The 25,348-nt window shown below is 46.2% G+C and overlaps 1 protein-coding gene across 1 annotated transcript in view; it reads right to left on the minus strand.

The window, feature by feature from the left end:
• The window catches only part of ror1 (receptor tyrosine kinase-like orphan receptor 1), a gene marked incomplete at its 3' end in the record, with an annotated part of 219,521 nt that overhangs the window by 44,355 nt on the left and 149,818 nt on the right, over positions 1-25,348 (minus strand). The window contains exons 2-4 of the mRNA XM_083646963.1: positions 20,236-20,298; positions 7,388-7,678; positions 6,073-6,109 (exon numbers count right to left, since the gene is read on the minus strand). Coding sequence (XP_083503089.1) covers positions 6,073-6,109; positions 7,388-7,678; positions 20,236-20,248 — 341 coding nt within the window. The 5' untranslated portion in view covers positions 20,249-20,298. The remainder of the gene's footprint in view (positions 1-6,072; positions 6,110-7,387; positions 7,679-20,235; positions 20,299-25,348) is intronic.

Here is a 25,348-nt window from a genome sequence, read left to right on the forward strand (position 1 = left end):
AGGAGGTATGAACCACCCGCTCCCTCACGGTGCTGGCCTCAGTCAGGAGGTATGAACCACCCGCTCCCTCACAGCACTGGCCTCAGTCAGGAGGTATGAACCACCCGCTCCCTCACGGCGCTGGCCTCAGTCAGGAGGTATGAACCACCCGCTCCCTCACAGCACTGGCCTCAGTCAGGAGGTATGAACCACCCGCTCCCTCACGGCGCTGGCCTCAGTCAGGAGGTATGAACCACCCGCTCCCTCACGGCGCTGGCCTCAGTCAGGAGGTATGGACCTCTGATCTGAGCTTATCATCGGCACACACCCCTAATCGGACCTGACCTGCTGCAGAGCCCGGGAATCAAAGAACGGTACCATCCTCCTACCCAGCCAACACTGTTTTTCTTTCACTCCCTCTCCAATCGCTCTTTTCCTGAAAGCGAAGGGAGTGTGGCAGGAGAGAGAGAGAGAGAGAGAGAGAGGGAGAGAGAGAGAGAGAGAGAGAGAGGGAGAGAGAGGGAGAGAGAGAGAGAGAGAGAGAGAGGGAGAGTTGGGGGTCTAATTTTGGCAGGCGAGACTTTTTCCCCTAACTCTGTGTTTGTTCTGGCTCTATGAAAACATCTCCGTGGAGGGGAGGAGGAGAAAGATGGAGTGGAGGGGGGGGTGAGGCGGATGAAGAGGCGGAGCATGGAGGAGCATGGAGGAGCATGGAGGAGCATGGAGGAGCATGGGTGAGGACTGGCGTCTGCGAATGCGTTGCCAATGAATTAGCGATGGCCCCCGCTGCCGTGATGCCAAACCTCCGATTGAAAAATCAAAATTGAAGGAACGATTTGAAATCTGGTGAATTCTAGTTTTGGCGCCGTAGGAGGAAAGGTTCCCGCCTCACAACTTTCCCTCCTCCTTCGTCTGTCTCAGTCATCCTCGTCTTCGTCTCTCTCTGGTGGTTCCCATCGGGTCCGGCTGTATCCTCTGCTCTCTGCTGTCAGACGGCCACATTGGGACACGAGCTGGCTGCACTGAGAGTCTGAGGCCTCGGACCTGCGGGCTCCGGCTCTGCCTGCGGCTACTCTGAAGCGCCAAAACCATGGAGGATCCATGAACACACACACGCTCTCTGATGTCCCACACACCACAGAGTGTACACTTAAGCCCGACTTGGAGGGGATAGAAACCCCAGCACATACCAGCGCAAACACGGGTAAGAGAAGAGAGGGGGGGAAACAGTTTAGAAAAGTTCATGCGCACCAGATGTCTTTCCAAAAAACGTCCGAGTCCGGACACTTTTTCGCAGCTGTGGCGTGGCGTGGGTCGTCACGTGTCATCATTAGGTGACCCTGTCTTCGTGACGACCTGCCACGCCGCCTCGCGCGCTAACAAGCTAGGCCGTGACACTAATGATGAGCAGCAGTGACCGTCAGCACCACCACCACCACCACCTCCACCCTCCTCAAAGGAGGCCCCTGTCCGTTCACGTGAAGCCTTGCAATGGCTGCTGCGTTAAAGCTGCTCTGGTGGTCTGCGGCTAACGAAACAGCATTAGCACAACTTAGGATGGATGGGGTTTGTTAGCATCATTATGACTGTTTCCTGACAAACAAGGAGAATGTAATTGCATGTCTGCAGTGTTCAATCAAACGTACATCAACTCCTTTCCAAGCCTAAGGAATTCATTTCTGAAAGCCAGGCAATGCAAGAGGCGTCTGCCGGAGTAGGAGGCTAGCCTACACACACACACACACACACACACACACACACACACACACACACACACACACACACACACACACACACACACACACACAGGTTTGTTTGTGTGTCTGCATACATACTGTACATACAAGCAAGCAAAACAGATATGCACTTCATATGAGCATGTCCAGGTAAAGTATTTAAAGCAGGACTTACCCCCAAAACACTTTCTTTCAGCTTTTAACCAATATAATATGGCTTTTGGGGTGGTGTGTGAAGAATTCTGATCATAACCTCCACATTTGAGACCAAACTGTTACAATTGTACCATTTGTATCATTTTCAGCAGTTACGTTATCTGGAGCAGTGCGGTAAATACAATATTCCTGGAATGGCAGTTTAACGAACCAGTTACATGTCCTCTGCATTCTACATCAAATGAAGACATTACTGTTTGTTTTATTTTGTATGTTACATACTTCTTGGCCAAGTTATTAGTTAGTTTGGGGCTAGGAATTCTGCCAGGGTACAAGGGAGTATTATAGGCGGCCATCTTGCCTGCAGAATTATCTAATCAGTAGAATACCGTTTTGACAGAAATCTAATCTACAGTAAGTCCCCCTTTAATAAATACTAATAATAATACTAATAATAATAATTGATTGATGTACAGTATAAGGATTCTCCAGACACTAAATAAAACAGATATACCTTATAAAACAAATAAGGTCTCTCCCAATGACATCACTAACACATGTAACAGGTCACACAGTATGAGCAGCACAGTAGCTCAGTGGTTAGCACGGTTGCCTCACAGCAAGAAGGTTGTGGGATCGAATCTCCTCCTGGTCCTTTGTGTGTGGCGTTTGCATGTTCTCCCCGTGTTTGCTCCCACAGTCCAAAGATACATGTATGCTGTGTTTGTGTAGTAAGTATGGTAATGTAATCTAGTCAAATGTGTATGATGTATGTAACCTATGTTGTGCGTGTATATATATATATATATATATATTAGGGCTGTGAATCTTCACTGGCCTCACGATTCGATAACGATTATCGATGCATCTCGATGCATCTTAAATCGATGCATCACTTTTTTCCGCAATACATGATTTATTTTTTCTCACTTTCTTTTTTCTCACTGTGTGGCTACTTTTAAAATAAAAGTGCATTTGGAATTGCATTGTATTATGATCCATAATTAAAATAAACAACTGCATGTACTTCCATTATATTTTATTTGATTATTAAAAATAAATAAATAAATTAAATAAATAAATAAATAAATAATAATAATCGATTTTTGACATTTGTGAATCGATGCAGAATCGTGCACGTCCGCATCGCGATGCATCTTATAATCGATTATTTTTGACACCCCTAATATATATACGGTATATATATATATATATATGTATATATATATATATATATATACTGTATATATATATACAGTATATATATGATGTATGTAACCTGTGTTGTGTTGATATATATACAGTATACAGTATATGATGTTTGTAACCGATGTGTGTAGATACAGTATATATGATGCAGTATACTGTGATGATGCTATATGTAAAGGCGTTTGAGACATGCTCGTGTGATCAGGGGCTATAAACACAACTGAGGAATATGCTATGCTTTGATAAGTGACTCACAAATCAACATCACAGTTGATGCCAGAGCCTCCTTATCCATTCTCCTCAACTTCAATTTAACAGTCAGTCCGATTTTTATTTCCAGTATCTCTCGACGTTACTTTAAAGCGAACACACAGCGCGTCTTTGATAATTGCCTAAATGAAAGTGCATGGTGACTATAGTGAGAGCCAACCGCTTGATCTATGGAACAAGCCGCCATTTGGTAACAGGCAAAATCAAAAACATGTAAACAAAAGCCATGGCAGAAACAGATGTTTGAGACTGAGCACGCGTCCACGTGCACAGCATGTGTGTGTGTGTACACGTATGAGTGAGTGTGCACGGACGTGCGTGTCGGTGCACGTGCACGCGCGCGTGTGTGAATTTAGTAAGTGTCTGATATCCACGTTGTGCCAGCGTTTTGATTCAATATTCCCAGAACACAGCATGGAACATGGCAGTGATCCTCAGCATAATGTCACTGGGGGAAAAATCATCCAGCTTAAATCCTTTGATCCAGCGAGAATCAAAGGAACTGAGAAACTCCATAGCGTTTTATCCCATCACACTGGGCAGAAGTCATAACACAACAAAACAAAGGAAGCTAGCCAGACTGCAACAAGGTTTTGATAGCCATCGTTATTGCCAAAGAGCATGAAAATGATTTGTGTAAATTTTAACCCCTTTTAAAATTGTGAAGGCATTTCATCAAAAGGCTTTGGTTTTAATCGTTTTTTATTTGCTATATACTCAGAGATTTGTATATAGTGTCATCTTCAGACATACAGTACAGTATATATCTGTTTATGTTAAGAAGTCCTGGATGTGATTGAATTTGCTATCCACTTAAGACAGTTGGCAGCTAAATGCCTGAATAGAAATAACATTATAATTATATTACATCAGATGACACATGAGAAGCGGGGCAGAGATACTGTGTTTCCCCACAGTGTAGCAAAGTCTCTTTGGTGGCTTGGCACAAATAATAAATAAAGAAAACAGAGAGAGAAAAGAAATAAATCTGGTCAATACGGTCTGGTAAAAAGTTTAAAGTAGAACACAATTGCTTTCTACTGTCCCATTTGAATAATCGAATAACAACATTCGTACTACTGATTTGATTTTAGTCTGTGGACTTTAACCCAGATTCGTCTCATTTTCCTAAACAGCACAGGTCAGACAGCCATATCCGAGGGAGGCTGCGGTTAATCAAATAAATTCACTAGCAGTGACAGAACATTCATTCTCAATTATAGTAACTTCGTTATTGGCCCTAAATGAAATGAATGGCACAAGTTTTGAATTTGTTGAACTTGTTGAAGAATTTCCAGCTTTCTTAAGCGAGTTGGTAGATTAACTCAGACTTGACTTGCATGTAGGCGATATTTTGTGCATTGGCAGGGCACAGTGCATTGTGAGTGTGAAAGACAGAGACTTGACAACATGTTTTGAAATTGGAGTTGCATTAGTGTTTGTGTGTCGGTTGGTGACGGCAGTTTGTGCGTTGGTGTTTGTGTGATGGTTGTTTGTGCCGACCCCCCCCCCCACCCTTTGCGAAGATAGGGCCAACTGTCCCTTATCACACACATACAAAAGTTTAAACTAGACCAACTTGGATCACACACCAGCCGCGATGCCTGTGACTTAAAAAGGAATGTGGGCGGGGCGTTAACTATGGGGGATGGGCAATGTGGGCGGGGCGTTAACTATGGGGGATGGGCAATGTGGGCGGGGCGTTAACTATGGGGGATGGGCAATGTGGGGGGCCGGCCCCCTTGCTCGGATCACACACCCATTTTCGAACACCGCTTTGATATCAACTACACACCTGTAAGGTTTTGTGACTGCATCTTGCAGAGTAAGAATAACAGACAGATAGTGTATGTCGGAGCATTTACATTTCACACTACGGTACTTTAGAACACGGCTCTCTTGAATACTCGATTCTGATTGGTCAATCAACAAGATTCACCGGTCATTATTTCTCGACAACCGACCGCTGCTCTGCCACACCTGGATTAATCAGTTGATAAGAGCTTTTTGTCAGCAAACACTACTAATTAGGCCAACCAGTTGCAGCTGTGGTGTCTTGTGTGCCAATTACGAATGAAACCGCTTTGTCGTTGAAAACGCTATTAAAAAATATATTTGAATAATTATTTTTGTCAGATTATTGAATGATTTAGTTGTAGGCCGTGTTCTAAGCGGGATAATGTATATTGAGGCGGTGATTACTGGGAAATAATGACCTTCAGGTGATGATCAATCATCACCTGTCGGTCATTATTTCCCCCGTAATCACCGCCTCAATATACATTATCCCTTACGTATACTGTGTACAGTATATGGCCAAAAGACATCTGCGATCCACAGACACACAGTACAATCTAACTACTGTGCAAAAACTGTTGCTTTTGCCAACGATCCTCGATCCATTCACCAAGCTGCTGTATCTTATTCATGAAGTCATGACATTTTCATTTTTGCGATTATGGTATTAGATATCAAGGAGGACTTGGACGGAAACACAAAAGAAGCGAGCTTGGAAGATTCCTGCCAGAGCTCGCAGCTCATCAGTATCTCCCTGAAAAACCATTTCCATTCACTCTCAAGGATTATCACACGATTTGGTGTCTTCAGCATTATTTCACTTGCTCTAGTCCTGCGCTCCAGCACTGAGTTATGGGCGAGGGGGGAGCAGGGAGACGCTGGGAGGACGGACAGAGAAGAAGGGATGGAGGAAAAAGAGACTTACGGCGAGGGCCTTCCTGGCAGAGGTGTAGGCAGCGGATCTGGAAAAGAAGACATGGGGATTTTTGTTTTACTACAGGAGAAACAATATTATGCTCCCAGACAGTCTGTGCACGCTGCCAGCTACAAGCAAGCCTAAGTGGAGGAGTGTTGCTGCGCGGAGCCAAAACTCCAGCAGGAAAACATGATTTCAATCTTTATCTCACACTAAGTGCGTAAAGCATGCGTCACGCTGGCCACTTCTGGTGCCCTGTGAGATTTTTTTTTTTTTTTTTTTTTTTTTTTATTCAAGTTTCTTTCCCTCAGATACCCCCCGTTTAATCCCAATTGTACTTGGACAATTCCCTGCTAGGGTTTCCTGGCTTTTGCTCCACACCCTCTGTCAATCTGGGGAGAGTTGTAGTGTAGCATTATGCATCCGCCGATACTTCCTCCGATACTGTACATCAGGGTAGGATATTAGCGGGGGCTTGGGGCAAAATGCCCCTAAAAATCTAGAATTGCCCTTGTAATTGAGGTGATGGGGGCTTTTAAATGGCCCCATAAAATAAAGAGTTTAATACTTTCTGTATTTTAACATTATTCTTGCAAAGCGTGACTCAAAAATGGCCAGCGAGGCATCCGTACAACCCCCACCTCCTACTAGCGTTATTTAGCTCAGTGACGGGCAGCACAAGCTAGCTGGAAAAAAAAAGTAGTGAAAAAAAGTCAAGACACGCACATCCAAGCCTGAATAGGGCAGGTGCAGAGAGCTCGAGGCAGAAACTGGTAGAGGAAAAAAGAAAGCTCGCACACTGCAAGGCTCCAAGTTGAGTGTATTTATTTTACACCGGGAAAAAGGTAACGTTTGGGGCAGCACCCTCGTCTGAGGAAGGTGCAGGGTGCTGCCCCAAATGTTACCTTTTTCCGGTGTGAAATAAATACACTCAACTTGGGAGCCTTGCAGTGTGCGAGCTTTCTTTTTTCCTCCCCCAGCACAAGCTAGCTGGCCAGCTAGTTCACTCATGTTTTTGTCAAGTACATTAATAACATCCCAGACAATCAACAGTGTTGTTGAGATTAGGAAATGGGGATCTTTAACTGTGATTGTTTAACTTTTAGAAATAAAATATGCTTGGATAAGAGTCATTGATTGGTCTGTCATGATGCTACATAGGTGCAACTAAGGTATCTCCCAACATTTGATCAAATTGCCCTGAAAATGATCCAAAATGCCCCCGAAACATATTTCAGAGGGGCAAAAATAGCCCTTGTTTAAAAAAGAATTTTGAATTTTGAAGAAATTTTTGAATTTCCTACCCTGCTGTACATGAACTCACCGAACTTGACGAACAGCACGCCCGTGGTGGACACGGTGCCCTGGCTGTTGGTGGCCACGCACTGGAAGTAGCCGGTGTCGGTGGTGTCCAGGTTGCGGATGCGGAGGCGCGAGCCGTACGGCGTGGGCCGGTAGGAGATGCGGCGCGGCTCCTGCACCACGGGGGCGTCGTTCTTGAACCAGCGCACGCTCGGCAGGGGGTTGCCCGACACGCGGCAAAACAGCTCCGCCGTGTGGCCGTGGGAGGTGGTGATGTTGTTCATGGGCGCCTCCAGACGGATGAAGAAGGGCTCTGGGGAGGGGGAGAGAGAGAGTTAAGTTAAGTTATCCTTTATTTATCCCCTTGGGGGAAATTCATCCTCTGCATTTGACCCATCCTCTAATAGGAACCTTCCTAGAACTAGGAGCAGTGGGCAGCCACAGTGCAGCGCCCGGGGACCAACTCCAGTTCTTTTTGCCAGTACCTTGGTCAGGGGCACTGACAGGAGTATTAACCCTAACATACATATCTTTCTTTGATGGTGGGAGGAAACCGGAGCACCCGGAGAAAACCCACACGGACAAGGGGAGAACATGCAAACTCCACACAGAAAGGACCTGGGACGGACCGGGGTTCGAACCCGGGACCTTCTTGCTGTGAGGCAACAGTGTTAACCACTGAGCCACCGTGCCGTGGCGAGAGAGAGAGAGTGAGAGTGAGAGAGAGACAGAGAGAGAGTGTGTGTGAGAGAGAGAGAGAGAGAGAGAGAGAGAGAGAGAGAGAGAGAGAGAGAGAGTGTGTTAGTAAAAGTGTATAAGGTGAGGCCGCCGGACAGGAGTGAGAAGATGAATGAGATGAAGATAAGAGAGAGGCAGACAGAAGGAGAAGAAAGACATTGTGTTACACATCACAGAGGACATAAATCAAAGCACTAAGTGTATAAAAGGAGCCAGACAATAAAACAAATATGCCGCCGACTATAAAAACAGCGGTAAAACAGCTCCATGTTTCAGATAAAGGCCGCGGGTCCTCAGCCTGTAATACTAACAGGAATGAAGAACATGCTGGCTGGCCGGAGGCAACCTGCTCACAGTAAGTAGCTCCAGCTCATATCTGCCTCAACGTTCTGCACAAATCAACCTGCTCACAGTAAGTAGCTCCAGCTCATATCTGCCTCAACGTTCTGCACAAATCAACCTGCTCACAGTAAGTAGCTCCAGCTCATATCTGCCTCAACGTTCTGCACAAATCAACCTGCTCACAGCAACTGGCTCCAGCTCATATCTGCCTCAACGTTCTGCACAAATCAACCTGCTCACAGCAACTCGCTCCAGCTCATATCTGCCTCAACATTCTGCACAAATCAACCTGCTCACAGCAACTGGCTCCAGCTCATATCTGCCTCAACATTCTGCACAAATCAACCTGCTCACAGCAACTCGCTCCAGGTCATATCTGCCTCAACGTTCTGCACAAATCAACCTGCTCACAGCAACTGGCTCCAGCTCATATCTGCCTCAACGTTCTGCACAAATCAACCTGCTCACAGCAACTGGCTCCAGCTCATATCTGCCTCAACATTCTGCACAAATCAACCTGCTCACAGCAACTCGCTCCAGGTCATATCTGCCTCAACGTTCTGCACAAATCAACCTGCTCACAGCAACTCACTCCAGGTCATATCTGCCTCAACGTTCTGCACAAATCAACCTGCTCACAGCAACTCACTTCAGGTCATATCTGCCTCAACGTTCTGCACAAATCAACCTGCTCACAGTAACTGGCTCCAGCTCATATCTGCCTCAACGTTCTGCACAAATCAACCTGCTCACAGCAACTGGCTCCAGCTCATATCTGCCTCAACGTTCTGCACAAATCAACCTGCTCACAGCAACTGGCTCCAGCTCATATCTGCCTCAACGTTCTGCACAAATCAACCTGCTCACAGCAACTGGCTCCAGGTCATATCTGCCTCAACGTTCTGCACAAATCAACCTGCTCACAGCAACTGGCTCCAGGTCATATCTGCCTCAACGTTCTGCACAAATCAACCTGCTCACAGCAACTGGCTCCAGGTCATATCTGCCTCAACGTTCTGCACAAATCAACCTGCTCACAGCAACTGGCTCCAGCTCTGCACAATCCTTCATCAAATAAATTCATCAAAAGAAAGAAATGAAAACAGCAGTAGCGGAAAAGCAGAGTGAAAGATGACTGACTATTTCTATTTCTGATGTTTTTTGTTTTTTAGATCTGTGTGACTCATCTCTTCGACCATGATCTTACATTCACATCTCCATAATATCTTAGTATCCTATTAAAAAACTTTTTTTCTTCCCTCCTCAAAAGCATGAATATTGAGACAAATGGGCTAAGATGTATGTATTGAGTTGATGACACATGACATGATGACATGTTTTAACGTTATAAAAACCGGACGTACAGTACCGGCATTCATCTTGGGTGGTGCTGGCGCGATTTGTTTTTTTACTGAACTTTTTTTGACTGGTGTCCAGGGTTTGCGGCGAAGCTTGTTTTCATCCCTCACTTACTTAAAAAAAATGTTTTAAGGGTAGACGGTCAAAAATGTTATACAAACCTTAACTTAATATCACAATACATAACCTTTGTCAACTGTAACTGAGGCGGGGAGATAGGCACAGAAAACAATAAAATGGGTTAAATCTTAAAATCTCCCTTATGTCTGCTGCTGCTGCTGCTGCAGCAATCGCACCAGAAGATACTCTAAGCCTTCTTTGTCTGGATAACTTTACTGATGTGTGCTCAGTGTATGTGTGTGTGTGTGTGTGTGTGTGTGTGTGTGTGTGTCGAGGAGTGTGTGTGTGTAGTGTGCGAGTATGTGTATTTTCCGCAAGGGTGCACACAGGTACACACACACACACACACACACACACACACACACACACACACACACACACACACACACACACACACACACACACACACACACACACACACACACACAACAAATTCTAACTGCAGGGCAGGAATTCTTTGCGAGTTATTTTGCGGTTGCCACTGTGGTAACACATTATTTCACTTTTCATCCTGACTGGATGATGCCAGAGGGTTTTCCCTGGCTTGTGCAGGAGCTTATGTGGTAATAACATCAGCAGTGTTACCACATTTGCATGAGGATTGTGGATTTGAAGCCTCTTAGGAAAACAATAAACAGGCCTCAGGAGATCAGAACTTTAGTCTAAAATACCTAACACCATGCGAGGAGAAGACACTAATGTGACACTGATGAATTCAGAAGTCGCTGGCGGAGAAAAGACGTCAAAATACTTTGCACGATTGTCTTGGGGATCGCATTTTCCTCGAGGTGGTCATTAAACAAAAACACTTCTGGTGGTGGTCAAAACAAATACAGGTGTGCAGGAATATACTCCTCTGGTCACACCGACTGGTCAAAACAAACAGCGGGGAGAAACACATGCAGGGGAATCTCAAGTACCAACATTGAACACGCCCAAACATGGACACACATACATTATGTACCTATATACCCAGTGAGAAAACACAATGTTCCAACACAGGGGTCAGCCAGTTACTTCCTGTTGTGTTTACACTTCCTGTGACAGTACAGTACTAGTGAGCAGGTAAAACAGTGTTTTGAACAGGAAGTCATAACACAACTGGGTCAAGTGGGCGGGGCTACATAAGGTGAATATGCACATATAGTATTGGCACATACAGCATGTAACTACAATATACACATGCAACTCACCAATTAAGGCACTTATCCTCTGAATAGCAGTTAATTATCGTTTTATTGGATTCATTCAAACTTATTTTAGTTTTTCACAAATTCAGAGATCATAGATGCCTGAAAGGATTATTATTATTATTATTATTTTTTACATTTGATGAGGTCACACGACCAACCAGGAAGCAGCAGGCAAGCTAGAGGTGGACAGTTGTTGGTATATCAACACACACACATTTCCAAAAGAATTTCTCAGCAGCACCCAGGCCGAGCTTGCCAACACAGTTGTCCCCTACAAGGCGATTGCTGTCTGTTCCACAGTTAAACTCTTTCTCTCAGGGCCCTACAGTACCTTCGCAAAAGCGGTATTTTAGCGTTTGCGCGGCCGTCGCCGGCCTAAAAACATTGCAGTGAGTGATTGGCTATGAGCAAGACCATATAATCCCCCCCCCCCCCCGCCCAGTTCTGTCTACAAAAAGGATTGAATACAGGTATCGTTTGACTGGAGAGGTTTCAATACTACTTGGTAGGTACTGGGTATCGATTATCGACTATCGAGCGATACCCAGCCCTAGTTTCTACATGAATGCATCCTTGTCTTGTTTGGATAGATTTGTTAAAACTGTTTCAGGTGTTTGCTGCATCTCACGACAACAACAACAAAAACATATGCACTAGCTTAGCTCACTTGGCGCTCTGCGTCACCATAGCAACGCGGGGTTGTGGCCTGTCTGCCTCATGCAGCTAACACGTCGTCATGAGGTGTGTGTGTGTGTGTGCATGACAGGAGTGTGAAGCCAAGAGGCTTGGCATGCAGCCTCCGTGTGCGCTCATGCTGCTGGAACACACACACACACACGCACGCACGCGCACACACACACACACACACACACACACACACACACACACACACACACACACACACACACACACAGACACACACACACACACACACACACACACACACACACACACACACGCACACACACACACACACCTCCCCATGCCCCAGGCTCAACACAGCAATGTGGTACTAACAAGTGTGTGACAATATGACAAGACTCCCACCACCCGGCCAGGCTCCACCACTCTCCCCTCACCTCTCCTCCTTTCTCACCCACTTTTTTAGCTGTCCTCCTCTCTCCCCCAGCAGAGCAGACTGTCTCCCTTATTTGTACAACAGGCCTGTCAGACTGAACCAAGCCTCCAGCAAGTTCACACTGTCTGCACATGTGAATCAAAAATGCCCTTATATGCAATTTTGGAATTATGTGAAATCGAGCAACTTGGGGAGAAGAAAAAAGAAAACAGCCTTTACTCTATAGGGCTGTCCTCTAAAAGTCGAATAGTCGAATCATCACTCGAGAGACCCGTGAGTCGACGGAGATTCCTCAAGTCGAGCAGTCGTTTCCCCCCCCCATTTAAATTCAAATCTTAATTTAATTTGTTAATTTATTCTTGTTTAGATTTATTTAGGCCTATCAGTTTTTGAGAAATAGGCTAAAGAACTGTATAGAATAGCCCTAGGCATTAGAGATGTCATTTCAAAGCAAAGTCTTATTTTACACCGTTTCATTTGTTTATTCATGTAGGCTCCATGTTTTAATGATTAAAAGGTGAAATAAAAAAGTTAGGCTGTAAGAGCTTGATTTAAAAAAGAAATAGATGTCTTCTGCCTGTCTCATTATTCAGACAAATCCATTATCCAATAGCCCGACGTCGGCAAATCTTGCCTGATCATATAGACGCTTTTAATTTGACAACATAAACATTCAAAATTGCCCCTAGCTTACTTCCTGTTGCAATGTTTGCTAATGCAATAGTTGACAGGACATAAGATAGGGTTCAAACTGTTCCCATAGCAACCCAATTCTGTGAAAACCGTCTATAAAGTCTCTTAGGCTATTGCTCAAAATATGTCCCCATCACTCTGTTGCATTGACTGTTAATATGGTCGAAATAATTATAATATTTTTTTTTCTACTTTAACCCTACAAGGAATAACATGATACTATGATATGATACTATATGTACATGGTCAGATTTTCCTCATAGCGTGCAGGCCTCCCCCTCTCTTCTCTCCCTTCCTCCCCTCCAAGCTAGATTCCCAGGCATAAACAGGCATCTCACTTAGGTGTGTGTGTGTATTAGTGTGTGTGTGTGTGTGTGTGTGTGTGTGTGTGTGTGTGTGTGTGTGTGTGTGTGTGTGTGTATTAGTGTTTGTGTGTGTACGCGATGGTGTCGGTGGACATGGGAGAGGGGGGGTGTCTACAGGAAGGATTGCTGCTGTTGCTTCCTGACCCATCCCTCCCTGAACCTCTGTCAACAGAACCTTGTCCAAACACACTGACTGGCTCACAACAATATACAAACCGGCCCAGAGGGACAGGCAGGGAGGGGGTGGGGGTGTATCCACCTTATTTCTAGCTGCCTTATGTGAAATATGGCTGCTTCTTCTGGTGTAATCCCCCCCCGTTACGTTGTTGACACAGACACAACATATAACATAACATAGCCCGTCTGTAAACGATGTTTCAAAGCTGCAGGCAGGCAAACCCGCAAACGGAGACGGAAACAAATCACATCCAGCTTGGGCAAAAAATCTCGCCGATAAATATCCCAAGTTGTTCAAAGAGCAACAGACATAGCGGGTGTGATCGATAACATTATTACATTCCCTCAAATAAGTCGTCAAAACGAGTGTTTGTGACAAGCGAGTGTTTGTTTTTTTCAGCGTCGGAGTTTTGAGAAAATGCGCAACCTGCAACAATCAGTCACGTTCTAGACCGGACCTTGCACCCATAATTATTTTTACAGCAGGGCATTCAAAAATGAGGTGTATACAAACCGTCCCAGAGCAGAGGGACAGGCAGGGAGGGAGGGGGTGGGGGGTGTATCCAAACCGGCCCAGAGGGACAGGCAGGGAGGGGGTGGGGGGTGTGAGTGAGTGAACTGCAGATCAACAGATACCAAGTTTAGGCCGGTCCATTCATTATTATATGTAGGCCCTCTCTGTATTAGGACTGTTTGTCTTCCTCTCCAGCCATCAATACTCACACTAGAATAACACAAGTCCATCAGAGCCCCGTGTCCTCTGTTTGCTTTAACAAGCCTACTAACCACATCATCAACACTGATCTGATTACCAAATGCAATAACGGCTGTATTGAGTTTGCCCATTAATAGCCAGGTCAAACTGTAAGATATGAGCATGAACTGAAGAAAATGTTGTTAGTGAAAAAGAAAGACACATGTGTGCCTAAGATCAGGAAGCTCCGATAGGACAGGCATTGAGACACTGACACACACACACACACACACACACACACACACACACACACACACACACACACACACACACACACACACACACACAACAGAGGTATGTAAGTGCACACACTCATTGATAAATATTCACTCATACTCCTCTCTTCTGAGTAATGCATTAGTCTCCATGACTGTCTGTCTGTCTCTGTGTCTGTCTGTCTGTCTCTGTCTGTCTCTGTCTGTCTGTCAGTCTGTCTGTCTCTGTCTGTCTGTCGCTGTCTGTCTCTGCCTGTCTGTCTGTCTGTCTGTCTGTCTGTCTGTCTGTCTCTGTCTGTCTGTCTCTGTCTGTGTGTCTGTCTGTCTCTATCAGTGTGTCTGTCTGTGTGTGTGTGTGTGTGTGTGTGTGTGTGTCTGTGTGTGTGTGTGTGTGTGTGTGTGTGTCTGTGTGTGTGTGTGTGTGTGTGTGTGTGTGTGTGTGTGTGTGTGTGTGTGTGTGTGTGTGTCTGTCCATTCTCTCTTATGTACGTCCAGTATGATTTTGACTTCACACCTCATACAGTATATGACTGTAGGCTACTTGACTAAACTAAGCTGGTGTGCCTCTTGCTTACATTCTCCTGCAGCACATGACTGCACCTCATGTTTATTTCCACCATATTATTTGAAAAATGAACTAGCACAAATATGAAATGAGAGCAGAGGCACTCCTGAAAGATGCCAAAGGTAAGAAGGTCAGAGAGGGTCACAGAAACCAGCCACTTTATCACCTTCTCATTACTCCAGTTGATGGAAGAGAAAATGGCTTTTGGAGCGCCGTGCGTGCACACTTCATTAGCCCTTCTAATAACTGACTATAAAGCAGCAGAGAGCAGTGGGAGGGAGAGGAGAGAGGAGAGGAGAGGAGAGACCAGAGGAGAGGAGAGACCAGAGGAGAGGAGAGACCAGAGGAGAGGAGAGGAGAGACCAGAGGAGAGGAGAGACCAGAGGAGAGGAGAGACCAGAGGAGAGGAGAGGAGAGACCAGAGGAGAGGAGAGGGGAGACCAGAGGAGAGGAGAGGGGAGACCAGAGGAGAGGAGAGGGGAGGATAGACCAGAGGAGAGGAGAGGAGAGGAGACACCAGAGGAGAGGAGAGGAGAGACCAGAGGAGAGGAGAGACCAGGGGAGAGGAGAGACCAGAGGAGAGGAGAGGAGAGGAGACACCAGAGGAGAGGAGAGACCAGAGGAGAGGAGAGACCAGAGGAGAGGAGAGGGGAGGAGAGACCAGAGGGGAGGAGAGACCAGAGGAGAGGAGAGACCAGAAGAGAGGAGAGGGGAGACCAGAGGAGAGGAGAGGGGAGGAGAGACCAGAGGAGAGGGGAGGAGAAGAGAGAAGAAGAAAGAGAGCAGCGAGTGATGTCGCAGGAGAGACGTCCTACCAAAGTCTCAATAACAAAGCCACTCTGTATGTAATTGTCTCGTGTGGAGTGTTGTGGTATTTGGCACGGCGGCCGCTGTGAAACTGGAGCCCTCGCTGCGTACTGTCCCTTTAAATGTGGCAGATGACTAAACGGTGGCCTGTCATCAGCGTGCAAACACTCACACGCAGACACACACATGTAAACACACGCAGACACACACATGTAAACACACGCACATCCGCACACCACCGCAACGCACACACACATGTAAACACACGCACACCCGCACAGCACTGCAACGCACACAAACACGCACAGACACACACATGTAAACACACGCACACCACCGCAATGCACACAAACACTCACATGCAGACACACACATGTAAACACACGCACACCACCGCAACGCACACAAACACTCACACGCAGACACACACATGTAAACACACGCACACCACCGCAACGCACACAAACACTCACACGCAGACACACACATGTAAACACACGCACACCACCGCAACGCACACAAACACTCACATGCAGACACACACATGTAAACACACGCACACCACCGCAACGCACACAAACACTCACACGCAGACACACACATGTAAACACACGCACACCACCGCAACGCACACAAACACTCACACGCAGACACACACATGTAAACACACGCACACCACCGCAACGCACACAAACACTCACATGCAGACACACACATGTAAACACACGCACACCCGCACACCACCGCAACGCACACAAACACACGCAGACACACACATGTAAACACACGCACACCCGCGCACCACCGCAACGCACACAAACACTCACACGCAGACAAACACATGTAAACACACGCACACCCGCGCACCACCGCAACGCACACAAACACTCACACGCAGACACACACATGTAAAACCCCCGCACACCACCGCAACGCACACAAACACTCACATGCATACACACACATGTAAACACACACACACCCGCACACCACCGCAACGCACACAAACACACGCAGACACACACATGTAAACACACGCACACCCGCGCACCACCGCAACGCACACAAACACTCACACGCAGACACACACATGTAAACACACGCACACCCGCGCACCACCGCAACGCACACAAACACTCACACGCAGACACACACATGTAAACACACGCACACCCACGCACCACCGCAACGCACACAAACACACACGCAGACACACACATGTAAACACACGCACACCCGCGCACCACTGCAACGCACACAAACACTCACACGCAGACACACACATGTAAACACACACACCCACGCACCACTGCAATGCACACAAACACTCACACGCAGACACACACATGTAAACACACACACCCACGCACCACTGCAACGCACACAAACACTCACACTCAGACACACACATGTAAACACACACACACCCCCACGCACCACTGCAACGCACACAAACACTCACACGCAGACACACACATGTAAACACACACACCCACGCACCACTGCAACGCACACAAACACTCACACTCAGACACACACATGTAAACACACGCACACCCGCGCACCACACAAACGAGACACGCCCCCGCGGGAGAAGTTCCATGAGTCGACGCCTTTTCGTTTGCTCCTCTGGGATTGTATGGAAGCCATCATTGAATAGCATATACAGTGCTGATGCTGTGCTACTGCTAAGCTTCTCTCAGCAACACACAGGCCTGGAAACCTGAGCGGCTGCACAGCTAACTAAACACACTCACTAGGCAGACGCAGTCTGGATTGTAGCATCGCCACCAGCTATGACTGAAATTCATTAAGTTTGGGTGCCTCAGAGGAAGAGAGAGAGAAGAAAGTTGCAAAAAAAAAAAGTACAGACAAAGAAGGGAAGAATGACAGACAGCCACAGAAAGCCCTAGAGAGAGTTAAGTAAAGTATCATCATCTGGCCAATAATGAGCCTCTTTCACCATGAGAACTTCCTGCTACTGATGCGCACTGATAGGCCCAAGCTACCTGAATGCTGTCTGCTCGGCCAATCAAAACCATTGCCCGCCTGCAGACAAAACAAGTGCCGCAATCACCATCCATCCATCAGATAAGAAACAGATGTGAGCCACGGGCCCAAGCTGACACACGCAAAATGACACACGTACACGTACACGCACACGCACCTCTCCACGTACACACACACGTCACACACACACACACACACACACACACACACACACACACACACACACACACACACTTTAAAAACACATGCATAACACACGCTTTGTTGGATTTCATATTTCATGTTATGGGTAAATAAAGCTGTCTCAGTGATTTGTTTGGACCTGTTCCTCATTGTATTTATGGCTTCATAAACATCCTTGATTGGTCACAATAACCATTATCTTGACTCAACTGCTCAATCAAGTCCAAAAGCTCCCGTTTCCCCATCTGTGTTGATCCATGTCATGTTTTTATGTGCACACAATCTGTTGTGGGACGGATGTTACGGGCGAGTTGGCCTCGCAAGAGAAGCGTTCAGCAAAGCAGAGAAAATGAGAGAGCAAACACAGAGGTCAAGTTCACTCAAGTCTCTTTTATTGAGGTTCTACCAGGTCAGCGTATCTTTGTGGGGGAGTCGGGGGATGCGGTTCCCCTTGGAGAAGAGAAACTGGGGAGATATTTGGCTGGGTAACCATGTGGAGAAAACACACAGGAAACCTTATGGTTCTGACCCAATTGTGTGTCCTCGCAGTACTGACAGCAGAACAGCAGTTTCAAATGCTTCTTAAATCAGCATTGGCTCATCTCAACCCAAGCAGAGGCAAGAATCCTTATTGATCAAGAGCTGGTAAGGAATAAGCTGTGGTTAGCTCACCTAGTCTTTGTAGGAGATGTTAGCTCACCTAGTCTTTGTAGGAGATGTTAGCTGACCTAGTTTTTGTGGGAGATGTTAGCTGACCTAATCTTTGTGGGAGATGAAGCCTTTAAGTTTTTGAGTTTCCATCATCAGATTGCATCCCACAGTCATTCCTCTTGGGGGTTTGGATGATCGAGGTGGAGTGCAGCTGGTTAAATGAGTCTTGATAGTTTTCCAAAAGCCTTTCAAACACATGAAGCCTGATTTATAGATGGGCGTAAGTGTCACCTTTGCTAAGCCGTACTAGCCGCGGTGCTGGCCCAGCCTGCAGAGGCTGCTGGCTGCTGTTTTTTTTTTAGCATGGAAGTCATAAAAACGTAACATTGCCATCTAGTGTTTCGGGGAATTATGTGCAGCAATGACCAGCAATGCAAAACTATACAATTACACGCAAGCAAGCTACCGTGTAATTGCTCAACTATTTCAGCCTTATGACTTTGTTGAAGTAAACAACTCCTGGGAGAGCTTCACCACACTGGGTAGAAGATGCTCTGTGACAGAGGGCTCTCTCATCCACATAACATCTTATGTCAGGCAGTTACAGTACAGGCTTCTGCTTCATACCAATCTCTTCATAGACAGTAGCCTCGATAGACCAGTACACAATGCAGTCAGAAGCCATGCTGTGTTATGAGTAAGAGGTGAGTAAGCCCCATAGAATTAAATTGAATAAGAGGTTCTGCTAACTTTTTTAAGAGCTAAAAGTAGGTCAGTGGAAATGCAGTGCACCTGTAGCTGCATTCCCGCATGCTGCGCGGATCATTGGCTAATCCCTTCCATCAATTATCCAGCGCATTGGCCGATGCTGTGAGCCTGGGAGGGAGCGGTCTCTGAGCTGCTGAAGGTGAGCATTCAGAGAGGAGGGAGCGGTCTCTGAGCTGCTGAAGGTGAGCATTCAGAGAGGAGGGAGCGGTCTCTGAGCTGTTGAAGGTGAGCATTCAGAGAGGAGGGAGCGGTCTCTGAGCTGCTGAAGGTGAGCATTCAGAGAGGAGGGAGTGGTCTCTGAGCTGCTGAAGGTGAGGTGAGCATTCAGAGAGTAGGGAGCGGTCTCTGAGCTGCTGAAGGTGAGCATTCAGAGAGGAGGGAGCGGTCTCTGAGCTGCTGAAGGTGAGCATTCAGAGAGGAGGGAGCGGTCTCTGAGCTGCTGAAGGTGAGGTGAGCATTCAGAGAGTAGGGAGCGGTCTCTGAGCTGCTGAAGGTGAGCATTCAGAGAGGAGGGAGCGGTCTCTGAGCTGCTGAAGGTGAGCATTCAGAGAGGAGGGAGCGGTCTCTGAGCTGCTGAAGGTGAGCATTCAGAGAGGAGGGAGCGGTCTCTGAGCTGCTGAAGGGGAGCATTCAGAGAGGATGTGGCATTTTCAGCACATCAACCCGTGTAGCACCATGAATGTGTCAACATGTTGCTCATAACATCTACTGTTTGTTGGGATCTGCTCTCATGGATGTGTTGGAATTGAGCTTGTGTATGTGTGTGTGTGTGTGTGTGTGTGTGTGTGTGTGTGTATGTGTGATGTGTGTGTGTGTGTGTGTGTGTGTGTGTGTTTATTCCCTTGCCCTTACCATCATTCGACATGTTCCATGATGTGGTAGCTACCACACTGGGGTCTTCGGGGAACTCGGACCCTGTGGACAGAGGAAATGGAGCGGCCTATTAGCATGTTCCTGCATCTGGGACTCTACCAAAACACATTAGAGAGGGGGGAACTTTCGACTTTAATTAGCTCTGTTGCCATTTCACTGGCTGGACGATGCACTCTCCCGTTAAACTTGATTGATTAGAAAGTATTTCTGCAACTGCGATCTACAGCGCCATGGTTACACTGCTCGCGCCCAATGCTGCTTTATATATAAATAAATGATCAAAGATGAAATAAGCAGGGTTGTGAGTTTTCAATCTTACGGTAAATGTAAAAGATAGCAGAGCATTGGGTTCAGCATTGTTCTCTTGCTACAGATCAAAGGGGTGAGTGTATTACAGGCAGCGTATCATCGAGCCATGTGGAGCAATGCTGCGTTATTAGCAGCTGACGACAGCAGCGCTCTCTGCTTCTCATGACTGGAGAGGAGGAGAGAGAGAAAATGGACTCAGCGGCACTCCCACAGGCCTAAAGGTGAGTCTCTTGACAAATGAGAAATCTCTGTGCAAGTGCGTCAGACTATGGATGGGAACCAGAATCGTTTAGAACCAGTTCCAAATTGTCCAATTACTCAGGATCGTACGCCTCAGACGTTATCAATGTGTTTAATCCAGGGGTTCGCAAACTTAAGAATGCCGCGGCCCACTTTGAAATGTGAAAATCTTCCAGGGCCCACCCAACCCTTTAATCACAACTCTGATCAACACACGAGACTAAGATGATATATTTCCCCTATATTATGTTTTTTATATTATATATTTTTTATTTCATTAAGAGCATGTGAACTTGGGCATAAGGGAAATTAATAATCAGTGCATCTCTAACGTCTGTAAAATGATCATTTTGAGGGTGGAAACACCAGCAATATGTTGAAACATGTTATATCCTTTTAAGAAAAGGAGCATTGTAATTTATTTAACATGTTCAAATGTTATTATACAGATATTCTACTTCATGTTCAGACTCAAGACTAATGAAACAGCTGTGTTGAAGCTGTGTTCTCACCACAAGGTCTACTTTTTTCCACACAGAAAATTTGATCAAGAATCAACATGGGACTGGATAAAGAATGGGACTGATAAGCAGAATAGATAATGGCATCGGTATCAATAAAATCTCATCAATGCCCATTCCTATAAGACACACACTGTTCCATATAAGACACACACTGTTGATGATGATGGAACCCAAATCAACAGCTTTGTCTGCAATGATAAGAATGCAAGCAACACACACTCAAGACACAGAATTATCTCTGTGTGTGTGTGTGTGTGTGTGTGTGTGTGTGTGTGTGTGTGTGTGTGTGTGTGTGGGCGCGTGCGTGTGTGTGTGTGTGTGTGTGTGTGTGTGTGTGTGTGTGTGTGTGTGCGCGACGTGCGTGTGTGTATGTGTGTGTGTGTGCGTGTAGGCTGGGATAGTTTAACATGATGAATGAGCAAAGGTGCTGACAGCCAACTGAGGGCATCTCCTCTATCTTCCTGCCTTCACAAACACATGCGTGCGTGCACGCACGCGCGCGCGCACGCACGCACACACAGTTGCAAACATAACCTTAATAATAATACATTCAAATTATATAGCGCTTTTCTAGATACTCAAAGTCGCTTCACACACAGAATAAAATAATGTAATATGTACATTTGTAGTGGTAAAAAACAAGTAGAAATAAGGAGGTAATAGCAGGTGAAGGCGAGTTTGAAGAGGTGGGTCTTGAAGGCCTGTTTGGAAGATGGTAGGGTACAAACTGTATGTTTCAACAGTAAACTTAAATGGAACTTATATTAAACATTCTTGAATCGATTCTTGAATCTTCTTGCCAGTCTATTCCTTTTAAATGCACACTATTTCTCAGTCAAACAACAGATAAAGCCCTCTAACCTTCACATGTGCTTGTGAAGAGTGTGGCCTGCAGAGGGTGACAGTCGGGGGGCGCTGCGCGGGGAGAAGGGGACCGTCTGCAGCCTCACAGCACCAGGCGCCCGACACAGCCTCGTGCTAATTGGGTGATAATTTGTGGTTTAACGCGTGCCGTGTCAGGATGCTAACGACTGAGCGCGCGGCGCTGGATGTGAAATGAGCTGTGTTAATGAGCAGTGCTTTGGGCCTCTCTGCACCTATTTACCAGCAGGCCCGTCTGGAAGGCTGGCAACAGGCTTCTCAACAACAGGCTGGTTCCTACATGATGAGTTACGCTTTAGGGAGCGCAGCAACATTTTGGACCTCTGAGGCCACACGTTAGATGCTGATGTAGGCATTTGAATTGATTAAGGTAGTTTTGTATTTCCCTGGAAACATTAGCATGAAAACCTGTGCACCTAGAGTTGGTATACCACTTTACTATTATCTTCTTCGTATGACAACTAATAATCTGTGCTGACTTTTTTTTCCCCCTTCGATTTTCTCTTCAAGTAAAGTTATGTTTTTTGTTTTAATATTTTTTTCCCATTGCAATTTTAACAATATATACAAACAAAACAAACGAACAATCTCAGACACAGGAAAGGAAAGAAAAAACATATCGACAATGATGTGGTGCTGCCGTCCATATAGGGTGCTTATGTGCTTGTAAGAAATGTTGCGTGTGGGGTCCCACTCAAGGGGTCCAAGAGGAACCAACTGGGCAAGTCACCCACCCCAACCTCGTCGAGGTAGGCGCCAGATTTATACTTTTACCCTTTATGCTTATTCCCTATGCTGCGGTCACTGCTCCCGGTTGCTAGGAGCTATGATGCTATGGGCCCAAAATGACTTGCTAGCTTGTTCCCCACATGACAGTGTGTTTTACTGAGCCTGGGTCCCAGGGCGAGTCTAAATTTACTTTACGTCCTGGGCTGACCAAATGTAAGAGCCCCTGCGCTCTGTGGTTTACAAGGGAGAGAGGAGAGGGCACGGTGCGGTCCACTAGCTTCACTGACACACAGCTAGCCAAGCGCAGCCAGGTGAGGGTCAGCTAGCCAAGCGCAGCCAGGTGAGGGGTCAATAGTGGGACATGGACATGGGAAAAGAAGGGAACCAATGGGAGAGAGGAAGAGGGAGCGAGGGGAGGCGGGGTCAGCTGTATCATGACGGGGGCCTATAAAAGGGGAAAGCAGAGCCACACACCTTAGAGAAGAAGAAGAACATTGGTTATGTGAGGAGGGCTTACACCTTGGTGTGAGTGTTGGTGTTTCAGGTTCTACTTCCTGAGGCAGCGTCACCAGCTCACAAGCAGGGGAATGTATTTGTGGCTTGGCCCAATATTAGCTTAAAATGCAGGGAAAAAAGAGCGACTATCGGTGGCCCCGGTGATTTCAACAGACTCTTGTAGATACTGGAGACAGTTGTAGGGGAAGGTTGGCCCAGGAACAGGAATCCATCAAGATGAGAGGATATTCTTTTGCTCTCTCTTTCTCTTCGCCTTTATATCTCCCTCATTTGGGTCACATCTGTGAGCAAGCCCTCTCTCATTGAGACAATCAATCTGGAATAGCCGGGCTAAATTACAGGGCTCATTTTGAGATTAGCTTTCTCGAGTTCCTCAGCAACAAAGGGAAGCAGTTGTATTAGGCCTAGTGCTGCACGATTTGGGGAAAAGGTGCGATTAGCGATTAGGGTGGACAATATTGCGATTGCGATTGTGATTGCGATATAATAAACAAGAGTTTTTTTTTTTTTTTTTTTTTTTTACCTTTATTTATACAGGGGGAGTCTCACTGAGAGCAATGCTCTCTTTTTCAGGAGTGCCCTGTTCACATTCACACACACATTCATACCTGGAAGCTGACCAGTACAACCACAGTCTGATCTGCTGGCCACTGATCAGCTCCACTGGAGCAGTTGGGGTTAAGGCCTTGCTCAAGGGCACCTCAGTGGTGGTAATGAGGGAGGGGCAAGCGCTGCCTTTTCACTTTCCCCACCCAGATTTATCCTGCCGGTCCCGGGGATTGAAGCTCGCTTCTCTAACCGTTGGGCCACCACTGCCACTAGGTATCTAGGGATGTGCCGGCATGAGTTTTTGACGGTATGATAACCTTGGACAAAAATACCACGGTTTCACATATCACAGACTAAAATACATGAAATATGTTACAATTTAAAATATATTAAAACTAAAAAAATAAAACAATTTGAAATTAAATTATCTTTACAAAAAAATTAAACATTTTGAGACATTTGCCTGTCCCAAACATGTAAAAAAGAAACCCCAGTCAAATAGAAACTGCACTGTGTTACAGCACATAGAAGATGGCTCAGCAAAGTTGCAAAGTTAGTTACATGTCTGTCCAGCAATACTAATGAATGATACACCCCGTTTATTTATTTTGTAGCGACAGATGGCCTTAAACGCCACACTCACGTGACGCTTCTTGAGAGAGAGGTGAGAACGTGCATCTGCAGACTTTAGAGGGACCATGAAGGCATCATGTGACAGGCTAGTTAGCTAGCCTGGAGGTGATGCTGCCAGTGCTGGCAGCTGCGGCAGTGTTTTGCTATCAACCTTGTTAATCTCGTTATATTCTTCATCACAGCGGATCATCCCCACTGTGTACTTAATCGCGCACTAGTTCTGCATAAGCACCTGCAGCTCTCTCCTTATTTTACTGACGTTCTCACTGATCACACGGCTGTTTACATGCGTTTCTGAACGAACGGCTAGCTAGTTATTAGCATAGCTTGCTGTTAGCGATCATGGATGTTCTCTCTCGCCCTCTCTGTAGATAATATGTACCTTGCTGCACATAACATTACTTATTTGCGGGAGTGCATGGGAGAAGTCTCCCGCTAGTATTGATGCCCAGTGTGATGGCTGAGAAACGTGTGTTTGCTGCGTCGCGTGTAACGTTAGTTTAAAGGAGGCTCTCACACACACACACACACACTCAAAAAGACGTGAAAAAAATAAAATAATCGCACACTTTTGCGGTTATGCAATCGCACGTGCTGACATCGCGATTGCGATTGCGATTCGATTAATCGTGCAGCACTAATTAGGCCTATTTGTTAATAATGATGAGGGACTAAAAATAAGCATCTTCACAGTGGCTGGTCCCGGGTCA

This window comes from Poromitra crassiceps (genome assembly GCF_964638095.1).
Source record: "Poromitra crassiceps genome assembly, chromosome: 12".
Lineage (NCBI taxonomy): Eukaryota > Metazoa > Chordata > Actinopteri > Beryciformes > Melamphaidae > Poromitra > Poromitra crassiceps.